The sequence below is a fragment of the Choloepus didactylus genome, chromosome 19, assembly GCF_015220235.1.
Source record: "Choloepus didactylus isolate mChoDid1 chromosome 19, mChoDid1.pri, whole genome shotgun sequence".
NCBI classification, from domain to species: domain Eukaryota; kingdom Metazoa; phylum Chordata; class Mammalia; order Pilosa; family Megalonychidae; genus Choloepus; species Choloepus didactylus.
Window position 1 is genome coordinate 49,072,162 of NC_051325.1, and position 16,085 is coordinate 49,088,246.

Below are 16,085 nucleotides of genomic sequence, written 5' to 3' on the forward strand. Positions count from 1 at the left end.
AGGATCTCCGATTTAGAGTTGGGGAAACTGAGGACAAGAAATTGGTAGGGCTTGCCCAGGGTCTTCAGTTTAGAGCAGCGCTCTTTAAACGCGGCGCGCTCCCCTCTGAGGGTCTGGAAGACATTCCGAATGGGACAGGAACACGGGCGAGATGTTTATTGAGGGTTTTGTGGGCCATAGGGGCTCTGTCGAAACTGCCCAAATTCTACCATTACCGCTCAAAAGCAGAGAGAGAATACTCAAAGGAATGGGTGGAGCTGTGTTCCAATAAAATTGTATTTATGGACACTGAATTTGAATTTCATATAATCTTCGCATACTCTTCTTTTGATTTTTTTTCAACCATTGAAAAATGTAAAAATGCCATTCTTAGCTACAGGCGATTCCAAAACAGGTGTCGGGAGGAATCTGGCTTCCTGGTAGCCAAACCCCTGTTTTAAAAGATTCCATTTCTCGATTTCGAGCTTCCTGAAAAGTATCTTTCTGAGAACTGGCCTGCTTGTTCTCTTCTGGGGTATGTCCAAAAGAACCATGTGTGTCTACCTTACCCATCCTGCATCTTTCTACCATGCACTGTGGGAAAGGGTGGAATAAAATTCTTGGGGCCCCAAGTATAGGTAATTTGGAATTACGGGGAAATGTCCTATGATAAACAAAGCACCAAAGCTGCCTAGCCTTGCCTCTCCCTGACTTATATATATTTATGTTGAGAGAGGCTGGCTTTTGAACGAGGGTGTTCTCATGTCAGTCAACATATTATGAATTCACATACTTGGCAGAGTGCAGAAGTGGGAGTGACTTTCACTCCTCCAGCCCCTGATTACTGTCAAAGAACGAAAGTCTCCTGAGGCGGAGAGCCTTGACAATAAAGCAAGATTCAAATGCTGATCATATTTTCCTCACAGATTTAAAGGTATGTGGTTATCTTCAGTTATTCTGAGAACATTTCCCTAGGATTCAGACAGAAAAACAACAACAGAATTTGAGAAAATGACTGCATTTCATGTCAGGATAACAAATATTTTTGCAAGTCACATGGTTTGCCATCTTTGCATTCCACAGAATTGAGGGAGGACCCAATCTAGTTGTCCCTAGATAGATCATTAGAAATCATTTTGATGATAGATCACCATGTGGAAGTTTTCTCAGCACTGACAGTCAGTGTTGGGCTGGTAAATATTTAACAATAGTCTGGGGTGGCAGGGTGGGGAGTGCTAGCCTGTAGCATTTGCCAGTTTCCTTGGTGTAAATACTCATACCATGACTGATTTCAAGCTACCAAGGTGATATCACTGAACATGGAATCGGGAAGAAATGAGCATTATTTCTACCACACAAATACAATAGGCGTAAATAACCTCAAGAGTACAGATAACAGTAAAATGTAGTGAAATAATTAGGAAGTGGGGTGTTTTTGAGTATTTATTTTCTTTGCTTTCAATATTATTTATTTAATTGTAAGTTTATATAATTTAATTTTTAGCAATAGTTATGTTTAATGACTGGCTCACAAAATTCCTAAAACTTGGCTCTCGTGAACCAGTACAAGGTGGCATCAGCACACTACTGCTTGCTAGCTATAAAAATGAAAACAGCTAAAACCTATCTCTTGCTAAAACCTATCTCATTCTAGCATAAGCAATATTCATCTGGGCATATGTGAGCTAATTGGGGAGGAAAAATTACCCCATCCACTTCATCAAGACAAGTATTTCCAACAAAATTCTACTTTTTCTGTTTAAAAATTTATCAAAGTTTGTAGGACTGCTTTCACAGGTGCATATATCGCACACAACAAAATTATCAAATAGTACATTTTAAATATGTATAATTTATTGTATGTCAATTATACCTCGATAAGTTGTTTAAACTTTTGTGTGGGGCTTTTCTAAAAATTATAATATATTTACACTGCTTTAATCCATTCTGTGGATTCCAATGATAGTTGTAATGATAGAAATTTTGAATACCCAATTTTATGGTCTTAGAAAGTAAAATAACATTCCATTTATATATATTTATTTATATATATTTAGGCAGAGAAATATGAGAGGATCATTGATAAGCCTTTTAAGCATAAAGATATAGTACATTATGATAATATTTTGTGGTGAAACATGGCATGCAAATTTGAGTTCGAGTAGAAAAAGGAAGGATGTAAAATTTCTGACTGTTAAAGAAGAGTCTGTTCATGTATTTTTTATATGAGGGTTGTGGGTATCAAATTGCTAGGGTATTTAATTCAACTGGATCTGTTTAAAAGAATGATGTAACTGTTTTATTTTTAAGTGCATGCACTCCCAATATGCAGGAAATTACAACCTCTGCAACTATTTAAACTTTCGATGAAAAATGTCCTTTAGTGAGTACGCTAGCAAAAACATTGAAGACTGCTAGTTTAGACAGTCAGTGGAAGCCCTTCTCTAAACTGATCCTAACACCCTGGAATTAAGGAATTAATTTTTCCCTCTCCAAGTTCTGAGTATCTTTCTGAAGGCATGTAACAGTTTCAATATAGTTATTTGTGGATTTGTGGGTTTTGAAACTGGCATACTGGGATTGGGCACTGGGGTGGGAGGTGGCCAAGGTGTATGAACCACATGAAATTTTATGCAAGATGGAGGGCTCCTCTGGAAGATATGTGACTCTATGTAAATTTTTCTGGGGCAGGAAGGCTTCAGATTCTCTCTTTAGATCCTCAAAGAAGTCCTCACCCCAAAAAGGTAAGAAGCAATTGTACCAGATCTCAAGGCTCTTTGAGTTCTAATGGGTTCATCTTTGGTTCCCAGAAAGCATGGGACAGAAATGTAAGAAAAAGAAAGGAAAGAAGGAAGGAAGGGAGGGAGGGACGAAGGAAGGAAGGAAGGAAAGAAAACAAAAACACAGGTTTTAGGGCCAGAAGTCCTTGGTTCAAGTCCTGGTTCCAGAGCTTGAGTGCAGGGAATTTTGCAAATCACTGTCCTCTGTAAATGAGGGAAAATACCTACCTCTTGGGGTAATTAGGAGAATGAAATAAGGTAAAGTGGTGGGCACACAGCGCACACTCACCTACGTTGGCATGTCTACCTCTTCAGTACCTTCTTCCCCCGAGATGGAGTAAGTCTGGGGGATGACATGGGCCAAACACTATATAACCTCCCTTGAGCTTCCTTTCAAGCAAAGGGAAGTGATTCAGAGAGTCCACCCTAAAGCTCAAAAAGAACCTGAGACCCAGCCTACAATGAAGGGTGAAGCTGGCCCTCTCCCCATTCTCAGATCTCCTAGGCCAGAGCTGCCCAAGGCTGGGTTCACACCTGGAGCATCTGGAGATACCAAGCCCAAAGTGCTACAACCAGTCCTGTCCAGCTCAAATGTCTCCTCCTGTAAGCCTTCCCGAGTCTCTCACTCCGTCCTTCTAGCTCATCGCTCCCTTCCATGGGGCTCCTAGTATTCCATCTGCCTCTCTTTGTGTAGGCATCCCCTGCTCCTTTACGTTAGACATAGAGGTTAAGACCACAAGCTCCAAGGTCAGAGAGATCTGGGCTCTGGTCCTGGCCATGTGACTGGGGGCAAGACACTTTTATCTCTTGGGTCCTCAGTTTCCTCATTTTTAACTTGGGGGTCTTTATAGTCCTTATATCATAAGAGCACTGGAAGTATGGTATCCACCTGGCATATAAATGTTATCCAGTATTATGTCCCCAGAGGTGTCCCCTGTAAGAGTCTCAAATTATTCCCCTTCTCAGCAGCAGCTCACACACAGAACATGCCAGGGTACAATGTCACTATATTCAGTGGGGAGAGATTGGGCCATGGGGCTTTCTCTCCCAGGATGACACCAGCTCTCTCTGGTCTTCCTTGCTCTGTGCAAATCTCTCTCCAGTTCCGGGAAAGGACAGCCTAGAATTCCCAGAAGCCCTGTAACACCTGGCTACTGCCTTGCATAACCATAGACACTGATAACACTGGGCTCTGGAAGGGCCCTCTCCACACCAACATTGCAAGACGGGCAGACCTGAAGCCCATGCTGTGAGCCAGCCTCCACCAGAGGTATTTGAAAGAATTCTAAAAATAGCCGGACCCCCTCCAATCACTCTTTCCCCTTGCTTTGCTTTAATTTTTTTAATAACACTTTCTTTTCCTGACATCATGTATTTATTTCTTTACTTGGTCATCATCTGATTCCCCCATCCGATATAAGCCCCATGAGGGCTGGGACACTGTCTTGTTCATGGATGTATATCCTGGCATCCCGCCCAAGTTCTGGCACTAGTAGATTATTTAGTAAATGTTTGCTGTATGGATAAATGGGTAAAGACCATTTGGATGTTTTTCCTTAGGCACTCAGACTTAGCAATTTGCTCATTTGGTCATATACCCAATAAGCATTTGATGAATACCTTCTATGTGAGAGAACTTTTGATAAATCTTTGTGACCAAGACATTGTTTTTGCTCTTGAGTAGCTCTCTGATTAGTGGGGACAAGTACAATAGCTGCTAGTAGCTAAGGGCCTAGCCAATGCCAGCTTCTGGGTTTGTGATACATGCATCTTCTCTGTGTTAGATCTTATGATCACAAGGAACCGTGCCTTACTCAGAAATCCTTAAGAGAAAAGGGCCTGGGCGCTGTTAGAAGGATACAGGAGAGCTAAAAAAGGTTAAAGATAAAGAAAGGAAGATGTTGCGAACTGAGATGACTCTAGGGGTTGGCAGACTTACCTCTCTCTCTTGAGGCCTGTGTGCTCCTTGTTTGAGACTGTCCCTGCTTCTTCCTGGCTGTGTGTGTGTGTGTGTGTGTGTGTGTGTGTGTGTGTGTGTGTGTGTGTCTCTCTCTTACTGGCTCTATGTTCTAGTCTAAATTTGGGGGGCAGCCAGTCTGATTGGCTTGGCCAATGGCCTTTGTTACCTCCTGGAGTGAGAGCCTTCAGGCCAGACTACTTGTGTTACTAGTTGATCCAGAAAATGAGTATGTAGCTTTTAACACAGCCTGAGCAGAGGCATGTGTGGTTAGAAGGGAATTTTTGAGCACTGGCCTCACTCTGACTCTATGAAGTTGGTAGCATTATCCCTATCTTACAGATGAGAAAACTGAGGCTTGCAAAGGAGAAAGTAAAACAAAAGCATAACAAAGCTGCCCCACCTGACCTGAAGCCATTGCCTTTTGACACTGAGATTTTTGGGTTGGTGTGTCATGCAGTAAAAGCTGAGTGATACAGGAATCAAACTCAGGTTTCATGAATTCTGTTTACATCACCACATGCTGTCTCACTGTGCTTATAGCCCTAACTCCCGCTCTCTTCACAAAATCATTTGGAAGTGTTCTATCCCCCAGAGGAGGATGGAGGAAGCCACTGGATAAAAGGATGAGAGATGTGTCCCTGAGAGCCTCCTGCACACTTAAGCTCACACTTCTCCTCCAGCTCCCCATGTTGGCAGCTGGAGAAAAGACACAGGTAATAAAAGTTCCAACCATTCAGAGAGCTTTCATCTATGATTTGCATCTGCACACACCAAACCGTCCCAGAGGCTAGTAAAGACTGGGGCTATTACAACCATTTTACAGTCGAGAAAACTTAGGTTCAGAGAGGCGAAGTGACTTGCCTGGCTTACAAAGCTTCATCTAAAACAGATCCCTTGGTTTCTAGTCTTTCCACCATGCTCTATTGCTTGATTGAGACCATCATCTGAGCACTTAGTATATGGTTTGCACAGTGCAAGGTGCATTACAGGCCACTGCTCCTGGGGGCTGGAGTACAGCAAGCAGGACACTTTGAACCTCTGCTCATCACCCCACTCTACCAGACCCTCTCCTGAGCTTTGCTTTCCCCCCCAACTTTCTCTGCTTCCTTGAGTCCCTTTTCCCAGCCACACTCCAACATCTGGTCAAGGTGGAGATAGTACAAATGTTTTCCAGATGCCACAGAAATCAGAACCTGTTCTTTGCAAACAACAAAAACTTTTGGCACAGCAGAAAGGCAAAAGGGTAGGGAGGTAAAGGACCAAGGTCATAGCCTGGCTCTGACATTTGGTTTACGTGCAGCTGTGAGCATTTCACTTCCCATGTCCCTGGAGAATCCTTATGTGATGTCACAAGGTCCATTACAAATACTCTATGTTCACTCTGCCTGGTACACACTTCCCCTGGCTAATTCCACTCATCTTGTAGGTCTCAATCTAAATGCTTCTTCCTCTGAAACACCTTCCCCTGAGGATACCATATGTTCCCCCCAAATTCTTTTCCATAACTTCCTTCATAGTATGTGCTATAATTTTATGTTTACAATTATCTCTTTCTCTTCTTGCTTATTGTGTATCTCCCCTCTAAATCATAAGCTCCCTGAGCGACCCTCTCCATTTTTTCATCACTGAATGCCCAGAGCCTATCACAGTGACTCCTGCACAGTAAGCACTCAATAAATGTTTGTTGACTAACTGACTTAATGAATGAATGAACCAATCTACCCTGCTCAACATACAGAGGTGCTGTAAGGTGATGATGAACTGTAAACTGGAAATTCTTGCACGAGAGTTGATGGCTGTAGTCTCCAATCCTCCCTTTGCTTACTCAGTTCCTGCTACACTGGCCTTTTTGCTACTCCATGATGATGTCAATCTCATTCCTGCCACAGGGCCTTTGTACTTGCTTTCTTTCGATCTGGAATGTTCTCCCCAGATATCCAGTTGGTGCAATCCTTCACTTTGATTCAAGAAGATCTCTACTTAAAAGCCACCTCTTCAGGGAGGTGTTTGCTAAATGCCGTTTCTGAAGTAATTCCTCTCACCCTCCATTCTTGTCTATCCCCTTACCCTGTTTCATTTTTCTTCCTAGAACTTCTCACTACTTGAGTTAAATTTTACATTGTTGATTGACTTCTTTATCTGTCTGTCTCCTCCAAGAGAATGTAAGCTCCAAGAGGTCAGAATTTTTCTCTTTATTTACTTTACTCATTTTATATCTTCACCATCCAGACCAGTTCCTGGCACATAGTAAATCCTCAATGAATATTTACCAAATGAATCAATGAATGAATGAAGAGGAAAAGAAAGATGAAGGGGAAGAGTTTTTCTTCTTAATTCAAAACCCTGAGTCTTTCAAGGTCAGAGCAAGGAATGATTTCTAGGTAGGGGAAGGGGTTACAGCATATGGTAGGATCTGGAATCAAGGTAAGAAAACCTGAAAGGGTAAGGCAACTGTTTCAGAAAACCTCACCACTCTCCTTCCTCTACAGGGAGTCTTAGACCTGAGTAACCAAACCCTGGAAAAGAGATCCTTATTTAAGAGAAACAGCACCCTCTGCTCAGAGGCCCAGCCAACCCACCACACAACATCTGGGAACTGAGTGTGAGTCATTTCCTTCCCTGAGCCTTAGTTTCTTCATCTGTAAAATGGGGAAAATATTCATACCTACCCCCCAGGACCACTGGGAGGATAAAATGAGAACATGTAAGTGCAAGCTGTATGTAAACTGTAGCGTCCTGTGCACCTTTTTAGTGTGTGGAATCTGACTGACCTGGGTTCAAGTTCCAGCTCTACACTCACAGGCAGTGTGGCCTTGGGTAAATTGTGTCCCTTTTCTGAGCCTCAGGTTCCTCATCTGTCAAGTAAAACTATTCATAGTATCTATAACTCACAGCCTTGCTGCAGAAATTAAATAAGGATTAAATGAAACAATGTAAACATCGGCATGCAGAAAGTGCTCAGCAAACGTTCCTCTCAAAACACAGATGGGCATGCAGCCTGTAGAGCAGTCTGGGTAACAAAGGGTTCTCAGTCTGGGGGAGAAAACAGGCAGCCATGAGTTCTCTCTCCAGTTTTCCTTCTAAGAGAGGAACTCACTGGCCAGAGCCCAGGACTGTCACCAATGTGGAGGACAGGCAGCCAAATGGTAGCCTCCCACGTGGAGTTTCCAAAATATGTGATCACAGAGTTGCATAACCTGTCTCTCCTCTGAAGTGTTTTCACCAAACATTCCCAGAAAAGGAGTACGTGAACAGGCAGCGAGACAGCCTCAGTGGGGTGGGAGGGTAGGGAGAAAGGAAGAAGGGAGGGTGCTGAGAAACCTTGGGAGTGGGGAGGTGGGACTGGAAAAGGAAGGCAGCACATACCTGAGCTCCTACTATGTGCCAGGCAACAAACTGGGCTCATTCTGACACCTAGCTAAATCCTTGCCATAAATCTGAGAGATCAACTATTACCAGCCCTACATTCCAAGGGAAGAAATAACAATAATAAATATTGCAAAAGTTTACATAGCACTGGCTGCTCATCAGGCAGTGGACTAAGTACACAGTTGCTCCTCAGGACAGCCCTGACCTGGGTATTATTCTGACCTTGATTTTATAGAGGAGGAAACTGCGGCTCAGAGAGATTAGGTGACTTCCCTAAGGTTGCTCAGCAAGAGCAGAACCAGGATTCAAATGCAAGCAGGGCTCCAAAGACCATGGCGTTGTGCTAGGACATTTCTCAAGGGACTCACAGGGGTGGATCTGGAAAGTGACCCCAGCAGGGGTTGTCCTTACATGCTCACAGTGGAGGCCCAGTGTAGCAGTAACGTAAGTGACCAAATGACCAGAGATACTCCCCTCCCCTCCACCCAGAGGACAGTTTGTCCCAGTCTGTGGCTATTCCTTATTCTTCCTCTGACCTAAAGTTTAAAATTTCATTCATAAATTTGGAACCACAAACTCAGCAGTGTGGGAAGGGCCCTTGGAGACCATCTATTCTAGTCCAACCCCCTCGTATTACAGATTGAAAAATCCCTGAGGCCCAAAGAGAGCCACAGACATGCCAAGGTCACACAGCAATTTTCTGTTAGACACAGGAATTGGTTTGGGGTCAATTGCAGATCATCTTGTTCCATTGTTACCAAATGTGGCTGCATCTTTGAATCACTTGGGGAACTCTTTAAATATACAGATTTCTGCACTCTGCTTCTGGAGATTCAGACTTTGGTTTGCAATAAGGCCCCAGAATCCAAATATATAAAATGTTCCTCAGGGTGGAAATTGGAGTTCAAGGCCCCTCTTTTATTTATAGTTAAGGATACTAAGGCTGTGTGACTTGTCTCCAAGGTCACACAGCAAGCCAGTGGGACTCTATCCCAGGCTTTGTGATCCGAACCCAAAGTTCATTATCATTCTCCAACCTGCCCACAGTCAAATTTCCAAAATGGACCAAGGGGCTGGCAGAGTTGCTGTGGTTTTCCCAAATTCCTGGTTTCCTTGTTGGACCCAAATTGAGACACAGGATGGTGCCCATTTCCGGGGCTCAGTAGATGGTATTGCAAGATCTGAAAACCCAAAGGGTAAAGGAAACAGCAGAAGGCTGATCTGCTGGCCTGGTGGGGTTTTCCCAGAGATGAGCTCTAGGCTCCGGGGATGACATCAGACACCAGCTATCCAGCTGGTTCCAAAGCCTCTAGGCTTCATGCTACCTTAGTTTTCCATTTCAGGAGTATAGGTGGTGACAGCCTTCCCTGTGGGGGAGAAGATAGACTGGACAGGACCAGCCACGACAAGAGCAGGGTGGACTCCAGGGAGAGCCACGCATTCCAGCACCTAGCAGGCAGGCGGAGCTGCTTGCAGGCATTAAGCCAGACCTCTGAAGCACTTTTCCTGAGGCTCTCCCTGCACCTCTCCCTAATCCCTCACCCCAGGGCTATCCTAGCAGAGGAATTCACTGCTCCAATTCCAATTCCCACTACCCTACCACCTGACTAATCCATGGTCTCCTTCCTTCCTTTCTTTTCTTTCCTCCTGTATGGGCATCTTGGTGTTTGGAGTGAGATGTCCTTGGTTTGAATCCAGGCTTGGCTTCTTATGAGCTCTCTGACCTAGGTAGAGTCACATACCCCTCTCTGAACCTCAATTTTCACATCTTAAAAAGGGGATAACATCTACCTTCTGGGATTGGAAGGATTTAACAAGATCATCTAGGCACTTAATAAAGAAAAGATATTTTCTCAGAAACACTCTAGCATGTGAATAATTGTTGGACCAGAGGGATTTGAGTATCTATTTGTTCAACTGAATTGAGAAAGCCAAAAGAATGGCTGAACTGGAAAGCACCTCAGAAATCTTTGGGCCCTCATGACTCCAAACTGCAATCCAAGCAAACTGTTTACAGTATTTCCAAATGATAAGGGAAATCACATACTTATCCTCCATAAAGTCTCAAGTTTCTTTACTTTTGTCTGGAATTGTTTCAAGTCACAATGATAACAGTATCACATGCTGTTCAGAAGTTCTGATTGGCAGTTACATGTCTTTGCGAAGTTTTTTTTAAATGGGAAAATAATTAGAGAGTAGATTAAATGTTGGCTATGCTAATCTTGTCCAACTCCTCATTTCTTAAACAGAGAAGTTGAGGCTTAAAGAAGGAAGTGGTTTGCTTGTAATGCAGCCAGTGAATGGTAGAGCTGAATCTAAAACACAGGTTTTTTTTGTAGAACCAGTTACTTCCTCTCCATTCCAGACAGGGAGAACCTAGGATCAATGAAGTTGAGGGGTTTTGGTTTGTTGTGGCAAGAATGAAAATGACTCATCAATTCACTGTTCCCTTTTCTGTTCTTGATTCATTCAGCAAATATTTACCGACTGGCCATACTATTGAGACTCAGAGTAAGACCAAGATTAAACAGTCATGACTACAGGCAGAATCAGAATTTGCACCCAGGTACGACTTCAGAACCTGTGCTTTTTCCACTGGATACCCACATTACAAAAGACCCACCACTCTGCCTTTCTGATATAGTTAGACTGTGCGTGTCTGGGGACAAGGTTTCATTTGTACGTGTCGTAACCCTCCTGGCACAAATCAATGCTGAGAAAACTACCGCGGGTGTTGGAAACAACCTTAATGCCAATCCTGCCATTTCCACTGGCTTTATATCTTTGACGGAGTATGTGGCTTTCCTTCTTTAGTCCTGAGTTGAATCATCAGTAAACAGGGAACACTAGTGAATCATGCATGTCAAAGAGCTTATAGGTTCATTTCAAGTTATCCCAGAATCTAACTAGGGAGAATAAAACAGTGAGAATATCTAGGCTGCAAATAAAGTCAACGTTTATCACCTCGCTAATACCCAAATCTGTCTCGCTCTCCCATGGCCGCCCTTCTTTCCTCTTCTCTAGCTGTCGTCCTTTTGGTCAAGATTCCCCTCTAGAGGGCACACAAGCTCTACAGCTTTTCCTACCTCACTTCCGTTCGTCTTCACTCTTCATTCTGCGCATGTGATTACTTCGTTTCCCGACAGCGTTTAGCTGGCTTAGCCAAAGATTGCACCCACTACGCTTGCGCAATATTAGCCCCGCCCCCTCTACCGCCGTCCCCGGAAACGCTTCCTCTTACGCGGCACCTACCGCCGCCGCAGTCACTGGAGTTTTGACTCTCTAGGCCTCTACGGCCTCTCCTCCATGGTCCTGTCTGTCAATACAATTCCGGGGCCCTGTGGGGAAGTCCAGGCCGTGCTCCGACTTTTTGATCCTCGAGCTCGTCACTGGTGAGTGAACCCCGGAGGAGGTGGAGTACGGGCGGAGGCCGAGCAGTTGGAACTTGCAGGATTTCCCCTCACTCTGGGAATGGGTCTGTCCGTCCCGCCCCCCTCCCCTCACCCCCGGAATGGGCTCGTCCCCTCCGTTGCAGCCCCTCCTCCTGGGCGGGGTTGTGTTGTCATGGTGACGGCAGGCTGGCTGAGGCCGGGCGCTTGTTCCCACAGGTGCCGGGGCGTTCCGGGGCACATGGCGCGGCGGTGCTGACGGAGGCCCAGGCGGCGGCTGGGCCCCGCGGGCCGGCATGGCGGGCCAGTTCCGCAGCTACGTGTGGGATCCGTTGCTGATCGTGTCTCAGATCGTCCTCATGCAGACCGTCTATTATGGCTCGCTGGGCTTGTGGCTGGCGCTGGTGGACGGGCTGGTGCGCAGCAGCCCTTCACTGGACCAGATGTTCGACGCTGAGGTAGGATCCCCGGGCCGGCGCGGGCTGGGCTTGCCTTCCCTGAATGAGTTTTGTGGTCCTACATTATTAGGCACCCTAACAGCTGGGCCACGTCTCGCTTTATGGCCCTGGGAATGTAACTTCAACTTTCTGAGCCTCAGCTGCCCCATTCATAAAATGTGATAACTGATAACAGAGAGGCAGATTGGTACAAAGGAAGAAGCCAGGATATTTTCATGGAACAGGCCTGCATTCCAGGCAACTCTGATACAGTGACTTAACTTCCCTGAGCCTCAGATTCTTGGCTGTCAAATTGGGAAGGGGAGTATAAAAGAGCATTCATGGGGTTACAGTGGAAACAGGCTGAACTTTGGAGTGAAACAGACCTCCATTTTAGTTCCATTTACTAGCTATGTGACCTGGGTAAGTGTTGTCACCTCTCTGAACCTGTGTTCCCATCTGCAAAATCATTAGAGTGATAGCAGAGAGAGTTGTGGGAGTTGGGAGACCTGGGATGGAGTCCTTGCTCCTGCTGCTTATTCTCTGGGTAGCCCTTGGATAAGTTATTATCCAAAAAGGATAATAAGAATAAAAATGGCTTTGCAAGGCTGTGAGGATAAAATGAGATAATAGATGTCAGAGACCTTTGTAGCTGACAGTATTGTGCAGATGTTTGGCATTCACAGGTGGTATGAGATTGCACATCCCCCAGGTACCAGTGGTAGCCTCTTAGGAGCCTCTGTTCTCTTGGGAAGGGCATGTGGGAATCCTGGGCTTTGTCAAGAGCCACCTGATGCACACAACCTGACTTCTTGCAGATCTTTTCTTGAAGAGCAAGACAGTAAAGATTTTAGGTCACAACTATTTAACTGTGCTTTTGTAGCACAAAATGAACCATAGACAAAATGTAAACAAATGAGCATGGCTGTAACTAAAAACAGATGCATGGCCTGTGGGGCTATAGTTTGCTGACCCCCTATCTAGACCTTACTCTTGTTAGTATATCACTTTGGGCAGGTTACTTCACTTCTTTGAGCTCTTGTTTCCTGCTCTGTAAAATGAGGATGGTAATCCCTTCCCACCTGCTATGAGGGTCAAATGAGATTCCATAATGGATGTCTGTGAAAACACCTGGTTTGCAATAGATGAAGGGGCCATTGTCTTCTGTGCTTTGGGAAGAATGCTTGTTCCTTAGGAGGCCTGCTGGGATCCTGGAGCTCTGCCAAGTCACTTCTCCAGTATATTTCCATTTGTGATTCTCCCCCAGATCCTGGGCTTCTCCACCCCTCCAGGTCGGCTCTCCATGATGTCCTTCATCCTCAATGCTCTCACCTGGTGAGTATCACGTTTTTTTTGTTTTTTGTTTTTTCATTTTTATTGAGATTGTTCAGATACCATACAATTATCCAAAGATCCAAAGTGTACAATCACTTGCCTCTGGGTACCCTCATACAGCTGTGCATCCATCACACTTAATTTTTGTTCAATTTTTAGAAACTTTTCATTATCCCAGACAAGAAATAAAGTGAAAGATGAAAAAAAAAAAAAAGAAAAGAAAAGAAAAGGAAACTCTAATCCTCCCCTATCCCTAACCAACCCCCCTCAATTGTTGACTCGTAGTATTGATATAGTACATTTGTTACTGTTTATGAAAAAATATTGAAATACTACTAGCTGTAGGATATAGCTTGTAATAGGTATATAGTTCTTCCCTATATGCCCCTCTAGTATTAACTTCTAATTGTATTGTCATACATTTGTTCTGGTTCATGGAAGTGATTTCTAGTATTTGTACAGTTGATCATGGACATTGCCCATCATAGGATTCAGTTTTATACATTCCCATCTTTTGACCTCCAACTTTCCTTCTGGTAACATATATGACTCTGAGCTTCCCCTTTCCACCTCATTCACACACCATTCGGCGCTGTTAGTTTTTCTCACATCTTGCTACCAACACCCCTGTTCATTTCCAAACATTTAAGTTCATCCTAATTTAACATTCTGCTCATACTAAGCAACCACTCCCCATTCTTAAGCCTCGTCCTATATCTTGGTACCTTATATTTCATGTCTATGAGTTTACATATTATAATTAGTTCCTATCAGTGAGACCCTGCAATAATTGTCCTAATGTGTCTGGCTTATTTCACTCAGTATATTGCCCTCGAGGTTTTGTCATCAACCCATTTTTTTTTAATATGGTTTTGTTCACTCACCATACATTCCATCCCAAGTAAATAATCGATGGTTTTGTGCATGGTCATACATTTATGTGTTCACCACCTTCACCATTATCTATATAAGAGCATCTACATTTCTTCCACAAGGCAGGAGGGAGAGTCAAAGAAGGTAGAGAGGCAAAAGAAAGAGGAAAAAAAAAGACAGCTAGGAAGCAGCAAAAGGAAAAATAACCTTAAATCAAAGTAGAATAAAGAATCAGACAATACCACCAGTGTCAAGTGTCTAACATGCCTCCCCTATCCCCCCCTCTTATCTGCATTCACCTTGGTATATCACCTTTGTTACATTAAAGGAAGCATAATACAATGATTCTATTAGTTACAGTCTCTAGTTTATGCTGATTGCATCCCTCCCCCAGTGCCTCCCCATTTTTAACACCTTGCAAGGTTGACATTTGCTTGTTCTCCCTCGTAAGAGAACATATTTGTGCATTTTATCACAATTGTTAAATACTCTAGATTTCACTAAGTTACCCAGTCCCAGTCTTTATCTTTCCTCCTTTCTTGTGGTGTCTCACATGCTCCCCACCTTCCTCTCTCAACCGTATTCATAGTTACCTTTGTTCAGTGTACTTACATTGTCGTGCTACCATCTCCCCAAATTGTGTTCCAAACCATGCACTCCTGTCTTCTATCACCGTGTAGTGCTCCCTTTAGTATTTCCTGTAGGGCAGGTGTCTTGTTCACAAAGTCTCTCATTGTCTGTTTGTCAGAAAATATTTTGAGCTCTCCCTCATATTCAAAGGACAGCTTTGCTGGATACAGGATTCTTGGTTGGCGGTTTTTCTCTTTCAGTATCTTAAATATATCACACCACTTCCTTCTTGCCTCCATGGTTTCTGCTGAGAGATCTGCACATAGTCTTATTAAGCTTCCTTTGTATGTAATGGATCGCTTTTCTCTTGCTGCTTTCAGGATTCTCTCTTTGTCTTTGACATTTGATAATCTGATTATTAAGTGTCTTGGCGTAGGCCTTTTCATATCTCTTCTGTTTGGAGTACGCTGCGCTTCTTGGATCTGTAATTTTATGTCTTTCATAAGAGATGGGAAATTTTCATTAATTATTTCCTCTATTATTGCTTCTGCCCCCTTTCCCTTCTCTTCTCCTTCTGGGACACCAATGATACGTACATTATTGTACTTTGTTTCATCCTTGAGTTCCCGGAGATGTTGCTCATATTTTTTCATTCTTTTCTCCATCTGCTCCTTTGCGTGTAGGCTTTCAGGTGTTTTGTTCTCCAGTTCCTGAGTGTTTTCTTCTGCCTCTTGAGATCTGCTGTTGTATGTTTCCATTGTGTCTTTCATCTCTTGTGTTGTGCCTTTCATTTCCATAGATTCTACTAGTTGTGTTTTTGAACTTTTGATTTCTGCCGTATACATGCCCAGTGCTTCCTTTACAGCCTCTATCTCTTTTGCAATATCTTCTCTAAACTTTTTGAATTGATTTAGCATTAGTTGTTTAAATTCCTGTATTTCAGTTGAAGTGTACGTTTGTTCCTTTGACTGGGCCATAACTTTGTTTTTCTTAGTGTAGGTTGTAATTTTCTGTTGTCTAGGCATGGTTTCCTTGGTTATCCAAATCAGGTTTTCCCAGACCAGAACAGGCTCAGGTCCCAGAGGGAAAAAATATTCAGTACCTGGTTTCCCTGCCGGTGTGTCTTGGAAAATTGCTCCACCCTTTGATGCCTCGGGTCACTGTGTTTTTCTGCCCAGCAGGTGATGCCTGTTAGCCTATAATTCTTGACTGGTGTGAGGCAGTATGGCCGTGTTCCCCCATGCTCTGGGGTCTGGTTCTGAATGGAAAGGGCCCCACCCCTTTCCTCCTAGAGAAGACAGAGCTCCCAGGTGGAGGTCATTAGCATTTCAATGGTCTCTCTCTCTGCTTGTGCTGTCTCCACCCTTCCCGGAGTCACAGCCCTGGAAACTGA

The 16,085-nt window shown here is 43.9% G+C and overlaps 1 protein-coding gene across 2 annotated transcripts in view; it reads left to right on the forward strand.

Moving 5' to 3' along the window:
• Positions 1-7,211: 7,211 nt before the first annotated feature.
• SYS1 (SYS1 golgi trafficking protein) overlaps positions 7,212-16,085 on the forward strand; it is a 32,528-nt gene continuing 23,654 nt past the window's right edge. Inside the window, exons 1-4 of one of the 2 annotated variants that reach the window (XM_037811356.1) lie at positions 7,212-7,321; positions 10,562-11,480; positions 11,697-11,935; positions 13,182-13,249. In XM_037811356.1, coding sequence (XP_037667284.1) covers positions 11,774-11,935; positions 13,182-13,249 — 230 coding nt within the window. In that variant the 5' untranslated portion in view covers positions 7,212-7,321; positions 10,562-11,480; positions 11,697-11,773. Of the gene's footprint in view, positions 7,322-10,561; positions 11,481-11,696; positions 11,936-13,181; positions 13,250-16,085 lie in introns of those variants that run through there. The other variant, XM_037811355.1, reaches the window with a different exon arrangement.